Source organism: Vombatus ursinus, unplaced genomic scaffold (assembly GCF_900497805.2).
Source record: "Vombatus ursinus unplaced genomic scaffold, bare-nosed wombat genome assembly UNPS02014884.1, whole genome shotgun sequence".
Taxonomy (NCBI): Eukaryota; Metazoa; Chordata; class Mammalia; order Diprotodontia; family Vombatidae; genus Vombatus; species Vombatus ursinus.
In genome coordinates this window covers 2,930,617-2,943,690 of record NW_020954662.1, presented here as the reverse complement: position 1 = coordinate 2,943,690, position 13,074 = coordinate 2,930,617, and the positions used below count along the sequence as shown (strand labels likewise).

General features: G+C 43.8%; 1 protein-coding gene across 2 annotated transcripts in view; it reads right to left on the bottom strand.

Annotated features, from left to right (window-relative positions):
• RCC2 (regulator of chromosome condensation 2) overlaps positions 1-13,074 on the bottom strand; it is a 51,677-nt gene that overhangs the window by 17,168 nt on the left and 21,435 nt on the right. For both annotated transcript variants that reach the window (XM_027842754.1, XM_027842755.1), the window contains exons 5-10: positions 11,103-11,234; positions 10,596-10,684; positions 7,076-7,190; positions 4,820-4,986; positions 2,642-2,822; positions 1,758-1,863 (exon numbers count right to left, since the gene is read on the bottom strand). In XM_027842754.1, the coding sequence (XP_027698555.1) occupies positions 1,758-1,863; positions 2,642-2,822; positions 4,820-4,986; positions 7,076-7,190; positions 10,596-10,684; positions 11,103-11,234 (790 nt within the window). The remainder of the gene's footprint in view (positions 1-1,757; positions 1,864-2,641; positions 2,823-4,819; positions 4,987-7,075; positions 7,191-10,595; positions 10,685-11,102; positions 11,235-13,074) is intronic.

Below are 13,074 nucleotides of genomic sequence, written 5' to 3'. Positions count from 1 at the left end.
TCTGGGTTCTAAGGGGCCTCCCAGCTCTGACATTCTGGGTTCTAAGGCCACTTTCAAGCTATAAATGTCTTCATCAGCTCCCAGACACAATTATCATTTTTAGGCATAAGACTCTGACACCGACAGATTCAGTCCTATAAATGCTCCTGAGCTGCCATCCTGTCACAAACTGCTTAGTGGCCATCTGGAACTGGACATCACATAAGCATCTCAAACTTAACCATTCCAAAGAGAACTCAGATGTCCCCCATGTCCTAAGAAGCCCCCCCCCATTTCTGTCCAGTGCACTAACCGTCACAGACACCCAGGTTAGCAACCCCACAGTTATCTGGAGTGCTCACTCTCGCTCATTTCCATCCAGGTCACTCCTGTTTCTGCCTCACCTCCCCAACATTTCTCACACTCATCCCCTTCTCTCTACTCCAACATCCATAATCTTAGCTCAGGCCTCACCCCCCTCATTTTGCTTGATGCCCCAAGTTCTCCCCACTCCATTCCATCGTCCGCACACCTGCCGAAGAGATAAGTCTAAATCACAGGTTTCACTTGGTCACTTCCTTCCTTAATAAATTCCAAGGTCTCCCTCCTTACTTTTAGTAACAAATACAAAATCTTGTTTGAATATTTGAAGCACATCAGGGCCTACTACCTTTTTAGCTTTATTAAGATAACTAATATCTTTATTAGGCAGCTCAGGAGAACAATGGATAAAACATAGGGCCTTGAGTCAGGAAGACCCGAGTGCAAATCCATGCTAAAATACTTGCTAAATGTCCCTGGACAAGTCACTTTAACCTACTTGCCTCAGTTTCCTCATCTGTAAAATAGGAATAATACTACTACCTACCTGTCTCCCAGAGTTGTTGTGAGGAACGAGATGTATCTATAAAGTGCATAGCCCAGTTCCTGGCACATAGTAGGCACTATATTATTATTGCTTCACAGCCCTTTTCGGTTCAGCCAAATGGAACAGACTTTCTTGATGCTGTTCACACATGCCCCATCTTTGCACAGGTTTCACATACCACACCCCTAACTGAAATGCACCTCACCTACTTCTTAGGCTCCCCAAGTTCGTTCAGAAGCTCAGTTCAAATGCTACCTCTTACATGAGGCCTTCCTGGATTTCCACAGCTGCTAGTGTACCCAGTCCCTTCGCATGCCTATTGTGTGTCCTGTGTACATAATGCTTCTCCTCCTGAATGTAAATTCCCGGAGGGCAGGAGCTGTTCCATACATTCATTCCTTTGCATCCCCAATGCCTAGCACATAGTAAGCAATAATGTAATCAATATGGAAGGGATTCTAGAAACCTAGTATGGAATAAGAATAAAAAGAGAGAGAGAGAGAGAGGGAGGTTGGGGGGAGGTTGACTTGCCCAAGACAACATGGCTAAGGGCTCTTAAAACTTGGAATTAGAGAATTTTTTTATTCTTATAATTGTTTTTGAATATAATTGGCTTCTTTTGTACTCTTCTGAAGTCTATTGGACTAAGAAGGGATTCACAGCCTTGACCTATGACCGCCAAAAAGATACATGATCCAAAAATTAAAAAGTTAAGAGCTGCCTGGCACACAGTCGGCACTCCCTAAATGTTTACTGACTGACAGACTGATCCCATTAAGTAAACATGAGTAAACTCTGAATTCAGAACCCCAATGCTGGAGTCCAGTCTTCGGCCCAGAACATGGCAACCCTATCTGGTGTGCGCTGGAGGAGAGAAGAGCATTTCATCTTGAGTACACCGGTCACTTACCCACAAGCTAAGCTTCTAATTTTCCAGCCACAGAGGTCCTGAACAGCTTTGGGATACATGGTAGACTCCCGAGAAGTGTTGGTAGCACCCCAAAAAAACAGGCCACCTGGAGAAACACACAAAAAGGCCTAAGGAATCTTTGTAGGGGAAATTCTTGTGAGGCGATGAAAAAACTATTAAAGACCCATGGGACAATCACAAGAAATCAACAGTTTAAGAACAAAGTACCTCCCACCTACCCTACATGCCCCTCTTTCTTTACAAGTTGTCCATCCCATTAGATGATCAGCTCCTAAGAGTCAGGACTATTTTGGCTTTTTTCTGCAGACCAAATGCTAGCATATAGTGGGCAATGAATAAAAAAATTCTGAACTGACTGATCCAAATAGGAGGAGAGCTGACTGAAAGACACTGTTACCAGTTGATAATGCAGGGGTTACATTAAAAAAAAAATGACTAGGCACTAGATCTGTGATTTCTTTGGCATGGAGAACTATTGAAAGAGGAAAATCCCTAAACTAATACTTATGTACACCTTTTGGGCAACATACAGTATCACAGAGAAGTTAATACCCTTGTGTCCTAAGGCCCCTCCCAGGTCTGACATTCTCTGTTCTAAGCTCCCTTCCAACTCTGATATTCTGGGTTCTAAGGGCCCTGTCAAAAGTAGGACCTAAATTCATGTCCTCCTGGCTGGCTATCTAGGCTCTGTACTGAATACAAAATGCTTTAAGCAAACATAACTTTCTTACATGATACTGAAAAGGGAAAACATCTCTCTGTCTGTCTGTCCCCCTGCCGGAGCACTGGATTTTAAAAGGAAAATTATCTTGTTCTTAATACCTTCAAACCCGGGGCCAAAACCAGGAAGAATAACCACTAACCAACTTCACTGACGGCGAAGGAGCAGGTGTAGCCAGCGTAGATTTGCGCAGCCCCACGGCCCGGGAAATCAAAGAGCTTCACCAGGCGAGGGACCATCTCATCCTTCTGCTCTGCGTGGCCCAGCCGGCCATACCCTCCAAACCCCCAGGAGAAAACACGTTTCTGAGAGTCTAGAACCAGCTGTGTGGACAGAAGAGAAAAACCAAAACCTAAAATTAGCAAGTCAGTCGCCAACTGATGGGACAAGCTCCCAAATGGATAATTATTTCCTGTTTCCAGATCCAGGGAAGGTGGCGGAGAACAGAAGAGAACCCGTTATCACCTTGGGGGTGGCGAACAAGACAGGAACACATGCACTGGGATGACACATGGAATCCAAGGACAATAAGCTCTTTTTCTCTGCCAAGTTCCCTATTTTCTCCTCTTTTATTAATTATTTAAAGTCACACATCTTTCCCTTCCCAATTTGAAAGCAAGAGGGTTATGTCTCCAGACAGCAAAGTAACTCATTCAATTTCATATTATAATAATGATTAAACTGCAGAGGGAACAAAGAAGCAGGGAAAAAGGCAAAGCACTTTCTGGATCCTTCTTTGTTCGTATACACACAGACACACACCACACACACATACACACACCCCTTCATAGTTAACTGCTTCCTAGAATGATTGTTACCATGTCATAAATCACCAGTAATCAGAAATCAATCTACTGATCAGTTTTGCTGATTATTTTTTCTCTTTCAGAGGGAAATGGGGGAAATTTAGGTGATGCAAAGCAAAAGCCACCCATAAAAATCTATTTTTTAAAAAACTATCAGCCTTTGCCCAGTGCAGCCCAAGGGGGCAAAGCAGTTACATAATTTCCAGAACTAAAGTAGACCCTGGAAACCACAGCATCTCTCCCCAGTTAGGCTGAATCATTGCCTAGGGCAGTGAAAGGGTAGGTGACCTACTCAGAGTCACTCAGAAATTATGTGTCAAAGGCTTGGGACTTGAACACCCAAGTGTTCCAGGCTCCAAGGCCATGTTGCCAGAATCTGAATATTTTTACATATGAACTCATTGTTTTCCCCGTTGGAAGGTACACTCCTTGAGAGAAGGAATTGTTTTATTCTTGTTCTTTATGTGGCACATAGCAGGTGCTTAATAAATGCCCGTTGGACAACCTACAAAATTACAGCTCATTTAAGTATTAATATTACCCAAACCATGATGTGCTATGCAATATGATTAAGGAAGGGTTGGCTAAGGGGAAAAAATGTTCATAACAGCAGGTATTCTTCCCCCTAAAATAGTAAATATAAAAATATGCATGCACCATACATAATTATGCAAAAATATTTCACCATATGTAACAACTTGGGTGGATAATAGGATTATTTTCCTCTAATTTATGCCAAGATTGCCCTAAATACCCTTTAACATGGAGGGTCACAAGATTATAAGATTCAGAGCTAAAAGGACATTGGAAAACACACAGCTCAACCCCCTCATTTTTCAGATGAGGACATTACAGTGTTACAGAAAAGTTAATTGACTTATCTCAGGTCAAGATGATACTAAGAAACAGGTAAGATTCAAACCCAGGTCCTCTGGCATTCTTTCCACTCACTGCCCCATGACTCCATGCTGACTCTCTCCTCCACCCGAAACATGCCGGAACAAGTATTATCACTGGTTCAGTCTTAAGTCAAGTCCCAAGGAGTTCCATGGCCAAATTAATTTAGGAAACCCTCAACACTTACCCCACCCAGTTTGATATACTGAAAAGAACACTGCACTTGGGGTCTGGGTAAATATCCTAACTTTGCCACTTGCAAGTGAATTCGCCATCCTCTCTGTATCTGTTTCCTCATCTTTAAATGAGGGAAGTGGACTTAATGACCTCAAAGACGCCTTTGTCTTCTAGCTGTAGACATGATCCCATGGTGCCATCCTACAGAGATAAGGAGGAGACTGAGCTGCACAGACAGTGGTGTGCTGGTCATACAACGAGTTAGTGGCCCCCTTCGTGGCATGTGGTCTTCGGATTGGTCTAATGTCGAGGGTACCTCGTGGGATTGCTTCCTAACAGAACCAATATGGAGAATGATACGGACCACCATTCACTTCTTTCTATTTAACTCTCTCACCGTGATGATACCAAGAACAACAACCGAAAAAAGCCAACCTTACCGTGTGATTGGTGCCACAGGCAACATCTCGAACCACCACATTGGGGACTGGCAAAATCTGTCCATCTTTCGTCTTTTCAATGAAGATGGCGACTCGGCGGGGGACCAGCTCACAGTCATATTCTATCCTCTGAGCCCGGGCAATGAATTTCCCGTCAGAATTGTGCCCTGCACCATACAGAGAGCCAAGATTTTAAAAGCAGTAGCATTTGGCAAGAGAGACCAAGAATGGCCCATTTTTCATTATTAACTGGGGCAGAGCAGACTCACTGGACCAGGGAGTGCAAGGTGACTGGGTGCAGGCAGTAGACCTCTAGTGACATTGATTCTGGCTTAGAGGTGTACATGCCATCTCCTGACTGACTATAAACTCCGTAAGGGCAGGAACTCTTCCACTTCCGTCTGTATCCCCAGCACCTGACACTGAGCAGACGTTTAATAAATGCCTACTGACTGGCCACCAGGGCAGGATTGCCAAGGCATCCCGCAGACCACCCCACCCCTGGACTGCTGAAAGGGAATGCTCAGTTAGGTAAACAAGGTTGCTCTGACAGGCTCTCAATCTCTTCGTCTTTAACTTAACCAAGCTGACTTGCCTGACCCAGGGGTCATCCAAAATATGGAGGCATATTCAAAGTAGCAGGCCAAATATAAAGGGAGCCCTTCTGGATTTGGGTAATGAAGGCAAAGTGAATACGCTTGGAACCCCAAAGTATTTCAAAGCAAGCGTGGCTGATCCGAAAAGGACACTGTAGAGTAGGTAATGACACAGAGTAATCTTTCCTAGAGGAAAAACAACTGAGTATCATGTAAATTTCTGGGTTTCTTCCTACTGCTCCCTCTCCCTCATCTCTATACCCAATCCAATCATGCCGGACCGTCCTTTACTCTCCCATCTCTGACACCTGTCAGCTCCCCTAGCCCCAATGCCGCCATCTGAGTCCAGACCTCAATTATCACAGTGCCTGGATGGCAGCAATAGCTTCCTAAGAGGTCTTCTTGCTGCTACCACTGTCTCTAGCCTACCTTTCCAGTCTTGTCTCATTTCACCCACTTGCTATGGACTCCAGTCCAAGCCAGTCTTAATCTTTGTACCCTTCAACATGCCCTGGCTGTTCAGTGCCTTCCCCATTCCCCTGGAATTATTTTCTCATTCTCTCTCTCTTCCTCTCTTCCACCTTCCCTGAATTACAAAGGATTCTCTGAAGTCCAGCTCAAATGCCACCTCTTTCACTGAATCTCACTGATCTCCATTAAAAAGAGCCCTCCCTCCAGACCTAGGGTGGCTATTTGCTTTCCAACACACTTATCCCTATCTGCCCATTACTGTTTTGTAAGCTCCATGAAGGCATGGGCCAGGCTCATCTAAACTTTCTATTCCCTCCTTCCTCCCAAGCCCCAGCCCCTACCCTAATGTTCTCCACATACTTTGAGGACTGACTACTGAACAAGGGATTTTTGTTTGGGATGAAGCACTGACAGGTCTTCCTTAGTGTGCCAAGTGTTTACAGAAGGCAGGGAAACATACTAATTTTGGTCAAGCACTAAACACATTGTTAGATAAAAGATTAAGGAGTCTCCTGGGTCCTAAGAATCCCCTTCCAATATAATATACTTTGGTTCACTTTTGTTTACTCATTTCTGGCTGATACTGGGATATATGTACTTTCACATTCTTTCATAGTCTGAGGAAAGCTGACTCCGGTTTTAAGGGGTGGGGAATCTGCGGCCTCAAGGCCACACGTGGCCCTCTAGGTTCTCAAGTGCGGCCCTTTGACCAAGTCCAAGTTTTACAGAACAAATCCTTTTATTAAGGGGATTTGTTCTGAAGTTTGGATTCAAAGGTAGATGACTGAATAACGGAGAAGAAAAATTAACAAAAATACTAACAAAAATACCTCCCTTACTCTGAGCTTGATTTCACATTTTTCCTTTCCTGGCTCAGGATAGGAAACCCAATGGGACATGAATGATGGTGAACTTCAGAAGACCATGCCCTGGCCCTAAGAATGAAAAACAAAGCTGGGGACCCTGTCAAGTTCTGACTCCTGCTGACTGCACAGAGAGCTCCACCCTCCACATCTCATATTACAAAACACTGTTCTGCTGAAAGTTTACAAGCACTTAGCTGTGAACGACTATTATCCGAGATCAATGGACCACACTTTTAAAACATGTGTGTTTAGCCTCCACTGATTCTGGCCCGAAATATGCAGTTGAGATAACAGAAGCTTTTAAAAAGAATAGACTGCCATACCCAGCTGACCATATTCAGGGCACCCAAAGGAGTAGAGGTTGCCTTTGCAGTCCATTATCATGCTGAATTCAGCCCCACAAGCCATTTTCGTAATTGGCTGGCCATTGTACATTATCTGAAAAGAAAAAAAAAATAAGCAAGGTTTCAAAATTAAAAGTGAAAAAGAATAGGAGAGAAGGAGAAGAAGAGAGAGTGAAAGTGAGAGAAGAGAAGAGAAAAAGGGATAAAGAAAAAGGAAGAAAGGAGGAGGGAGAGAGGAAAAAGAGGAGAGGGGAGGAGGGAGAGAAGATAGAGAAAGAGGAAAAGAGGGGAGAGGGGTGAGAAAGAGGGATGAGGAAGAGAGAGAAAGGAGAAGAGGAGAGAAGAGAAAGGTTGGGGGTGGGGAGAAAGGGAGATATTACTGACTGACAAAATAAACCAACTCTTACCCACCCTTTTGCAATGGGCCATGAAAAATTTACAAGGATATCAAGGGAACCTAACGTGCCAACTACTCTTAGGGAAAGAGGTCAAGAGAGTACAAAGAAAAGAAACACATTTAGGAAGACAGAAGAGGGGAACTGAACGACATGGTCCCAGAAGAACAGAGAGATAAAAGTTATGTGAAATACACAAAGATATTAAAAAAACCAAAAAGCCAACCACTGCTTTAGCCCTCAGGTTTAAATCTGTCACCCAAATGAGCATTTCCAAGACTCTCTTCCAGTCAACCTCATTTTCTAGCCCGTATAACACTAATGAGGATTGAAATAGCACTTCTAGAGGTGGACGACTAAGGGGAGGAGGAATAGGCCATGGCCCATCCACCCCTGAACCTTCTGGCATCAACCGTGGGGTATCTGGAAGAAGTCAACGGCAACATTGCCGTCCTCTACTTCAGGATGTGAAAATCCCTCTGAGCAAGAGGTCAAGGGATGGTAACTGTACTTCTCAAAGCAGACCAACCCATAACGAGAGAGAGGAAAGGGATGGGATTGCTCAGGAAGGTAAATTAAAAGGATTCCAGACACCTTCTTAACGACCCAGGGACCTCCGAGGGGCTGACCGAGAGGATTGGCTCCCATCTACCCAACTTTCTAAGCTCATAGATTTAGACCCAGACGGGACCTTAAGAGGGCACCCAGCTAAATCAAATTTTATAGAAAAAGAAAAGACAGCCTAGAGAAAGGGAGTGACTTGTCCCAGGTCATACCTGTGGACAACAAGTAACAACAGGCTGGAAGCCAACACTAGCCAAGTCCAACATCCTTAACAATGCTCCAGCTGCCCGCCAGCTAAAGGCAGAGATACCTAAGATTCTCCCCACCCCCATTCTCTACTAGATTCCAGATCGGAGCAACTGATTGAAAACACAGTGAAACTCAAAAATTTACTAAATGTCTTTCAGACACACAATGCCCTTAGACCTGCTCTTGAGCCGTTTACAATCCAGAATAGAAGGCATCACACCCATCCAAAACGAGCTTTTTATTCCCTTCAAATTCAGACGCACTTGGTTGAAGAGTTTTTAACCTTTTAAAACTCAACTTTAACTTTTTAAGACTCAAACAATGGTATCCATAGTACCTACTCATGCATGTGCTGCTCACTGGGCACACAGGATGTGCCAACATGGGATGGCAGCATTACCTAATGGAAAGAGCCCGGGACTTGGGAGTCAGAAACCCCAGTTCTGATCGTCCCTACCTGTATCCTCGTTGAACCCTAGGGTCATCATCTGCAAAATGTATGTTAACATTTATAATACCTACTACACAAGGGTGCTTTTAGGAAAGCAAAGGGCTACATAATTGTGAGCTAAAATAGCTTGAGTTTTTATTTCCATGCTGCTCTCCTTCCCAACTAGACTGTAAGCTGCTTGTGGACAGGACCAATGTCACAAATGTCTCTGTACCCCTAACACTGTACTGGGCACTTTGTAGGTGCTCAGTGAATGGTTTCTAGACCAAGATCTATTTAAACGTTATTTTTAAATTAGAAACAGATTTGCATGGGCATTAAAGGGGCTCCCAAGCACATTTTTTTTTTCCATTTAAAAATGAAAATCTTCATCTCCTCTGCAACCTGTGACCAAGGATGACCTGAATGCCAGCAGGAATGTTAAAAGAATGGAAGGCAAACAGAAGTATAGTAAAAAGCAAATGATAGTGTAAAGATGAGCTAGGGGAAACCGCCAATACTAAAAGCACTAGGTGAAAAGGGTTATCTTTTTTTTTTTTTAAGGCAATTGGGGTTAAGTGACTTACCCAGGGTCACACACCTAGTAAGTGTCAAGTGTTTGGTACGAGGCCGGATTTGAACTCAGGTCCTCCTGGCGTCAGGGCCAGAGCTCCATACATCGTACCACCTGGCTGCCCCAAGATAAGGGTCATCTTGACAATATCCATGGCCACGCCAAAGAGACGATCTTAGCTATCCACATATTGAAAACTAAGTGGATGAAGACCGAACATTGCCTACATTATGGAACTGAAGTTAGATGGGTAAATAGCAGTCCATCAAGTACCTCATCTCTCTCAAGCAAGCCCTAGGCATGGACAATGAACTGAGGTCAAAACTACCTAAAAGGAGGCTGGGATGCATGGGGAAAACTGGGCCATGCTTTCACTGAACCCAAGCCACTCTCTGCTAACAATGATCACCTTCTAAAGCCAAGATTCCTGGGACTTCACACAGTGGCAAAGCATAAAACGTCACAATCTCAGATGAAAACGAGCCAGAAGAGATAGAAGGGAGCAAACCAGGCTTATAAGCAGGTGGCAGCATTATTATTTGTGCTAGAAACAGAGAAGTGGTATCAAAGACATAGAATCACAGGCTGAGGTCTGCAAGGGACCAGAGGTCACCAACATCTAGACGAGGAAACAAGAGTCCCAAAGAAGGAAGCCATTTGCTCAAGATCTCCATCTATAGAGAAAAAGTCTTCTAATAGTCTGGATAGATCCTTTATGATGGAATTCTGGAATAATACAGCCAAGAGTCATACAATGTGAGGTCATTAAGGAGCACCAGTGGAGAGAATTCTCACACCACAGAAATCTCAGGATCTTCTAAGGAAGAGCAAAGGACTAGACTGGTGATTTGCATTGGAATAGGGAGCTCTACCACTGTAGGACAATACCTTCTATGAGACTTAGAGAGGTTGCCTTGAGCACTACCACACGTGGCCCAGAGTGGCTGGGTCAGTATGTTATCAGAGACACGCCCTGAAACCAGACCTAACTGGTTTGGAGGATGGCCTTCCATCCCCACTGCCACTTAGCTGCCCATCTATCGGCTGTAGGTTGAAATGAAAGAGAAAAACCATAGGATCTCTCCAAAGGGCGTTTTCAGCTATATTCACAAAATAATGGAAGAAGCATAGGATGTTAATTCTGTATTCCACCCAACATTGGCTTGCCTTTCTCCAGCAGGTCGGCCAACACGTCAAACAAAGAAGAGCAAGGTCCCATTTATGAGAAACAAAACTGAACCATGGGCCCCAAATCCACCAGCCATGACGAAGAAGACAGCTAATTACCTGTGCGGGGCTGGGGATGGCGTCGGTCTGGTTGCCAAGGCCAAGCTGCCCCATCTTGTTCTCTCCAAATGCAAACACGGAGCCAGTTTCTAGGAGAGAATAAAATAAAATGGGAAGAGAGTGAACGCTCCAAATGTGATGGTTACTTAAAGCTGTCTCAGGTACAGAATATTAAACACACTGCTCATTTGCCAAAGAGGATGGAAATGAGACAGTGTTCCAAAGGTGGAATAAGCTGATACTCTCCAGAATCACCACCTCCTATCAGAAAACAAGAGCACAAAGAAATGCCTTGTTCCCATTTGCAAATGGAAACAGTAGAGAAGAAATAATCTTTTCATCCTCCTAAAGGTGCTTCCTGTTTCTAAGGCCTATCTTCCAAAGGTCTTCAAGATACTGCCTGTTTCCCACTCTGGGCCATCTGGAGATACCCCCAATTCGACCTCACTGAGAATGTTTTGACTGAACCAAAGGCCTCACTTTGGCCAATAAGGTCATCTCCCATACCTGTCAAAGCCAGAGTGTGGTTCCTCCCACATGCAGCAGACACGATCACTTCCTTGCTGAGGACTTCTATAAGTTTGGGGGCTTCCACTCTCTTGGTATCACCATGTCCAAGCTGTCCCTTCTCATTTCGACCTGAGAAGACCGAGAGGAAGTCAACAAGGAAGTGAAGAGATGCAAATTGAGGCTTTAACATAGGGGTCCTTAAACTCTTCAGGGTCATGGACACCCTGTGGCAGTCAAGTGAAGCCTATGAACCCTTTCTCAGAATAATATTATTAAATACATTTTCTTAAAAACGTACAGTATTACAAAGGAAACAAATTATATTAAGGATGGCTCTCAGGGAGGGAGAAGGATAGGGATACATGGGATACTATGGGATGTAAGAGACAGAAACCCTCAATAAACAAAATTTTAAAAAACAAAAGAACAAAGTCATATTGAAAAGCAGTTATCACAAAAAAAATTTTAAGCATATCAATCAAAGGCTAAGAACCTCTGGTCTAAAAGAAATTACTAAGGATTCTCTTAAAAGAAATGGAAATTAAGTTCAATATCAAAAACTGCTATGATTTATTAAAGGAAATGTCATGAAAGGTGATCTGTTATCATCTGTTTTGCCACTCACCCTAAGGGACTTTCCATCTGCCCTGTAACTGAACCTCTTTTAGCCACTGTCTTTTCCCATAGGGATGGGAGCTCCCAGAAAGGGGTGGCTAACTTGTATTCTTAGCACTTCGTGCATAGTAAGCAATAAATGCTTCCTCCCCCTACCATTTATTAATTCATCCATCCAGGGAAACATGAATATAGGATTACATACAAAATATATACAAAAATAACATCGGCCAGCTTCTCCAGAGCAGATCAAACCAGAATAGTGTCTGGGAAGTACACAGGGCTTGACCATCTCACCACACCGGAGTGCTTCTAAGAGGTGTATTTTCAGATTCCGACACCTGCCTCTTCAGTTCAATCTCGGTGCACTAAGCCCACCCCACAGCCCGTTGGGATCACGCCAGTCATTTCTCTTATTTTTATCTATCTCATAAATGCAGCTCACATCCCCTGCCAACCCTTATGATGACTATAAACCTTCCACCACTCCAGTAACCTGGTGACTAAACAAAAGTGGCCACAGGGCCAGAGTTCCATCCACAGGCACCTGTCCCCACCCCTGGAAGCCAAACTAGGGTCCACTCCCCAATGTGGGATCAAGCCTTTGGCAGGCGTCAAACTTGCCTGCCCCACGACATCCCAAGTGCCAAAACCACATTAAAGGGCAACTGGGGAATATTTAACTAAATAAAAATACAATAAAATACAGGCAATATTACACTCTTTTATTTTGTGCATAGTTTAATAAGCCCCGGGTTCTTTGAGTATGACACCACCGGCCTAGGAGGTCAAGAGTATTCAAATCCGGTAAAGTCTGGAAACTGGGGTTCTAATCCTCCAGTAACTGTATATCTTCATTTCTCTGGGCCTCAGCTTCCTTCTCTATGAAATGGCGAATGGGGGAAGAGTTGGATTACATTACCTCAAAGGTTGCTTCCAGCTCTGACATCCTGGGTTCTAAGAGCCCTCCCAGCTCTGACATCCTGAGTTCTAAGGGCCCTCCCAGCTCTGACATCCTGTGTCCTAAGGGCCCTCCCAGCTCTGACATCCTGTGTTCTAAGCTCTAACCATTCTCTGTTCTAAGAGCCCTTCCAGAACTAAGATTCTAAGGTGCATTACAACTCTACTCTTAAAGAATTTTAATCTTGAGTAGGGGTTCTTAATCAGAGGGAAGTCCATGAAATTTTACCATAGATATATATTTATTTTGATATGTTGATGTATATCTATCTATATATATATTATTTGTCTAATATAACTGATTTCCTTCAGACTTTATTATATTTAAAAACATTCTTCTGATAAGGAGTCCATCTACACACAGACTTCACCAGACACTGCCCCGGGGCTCTGT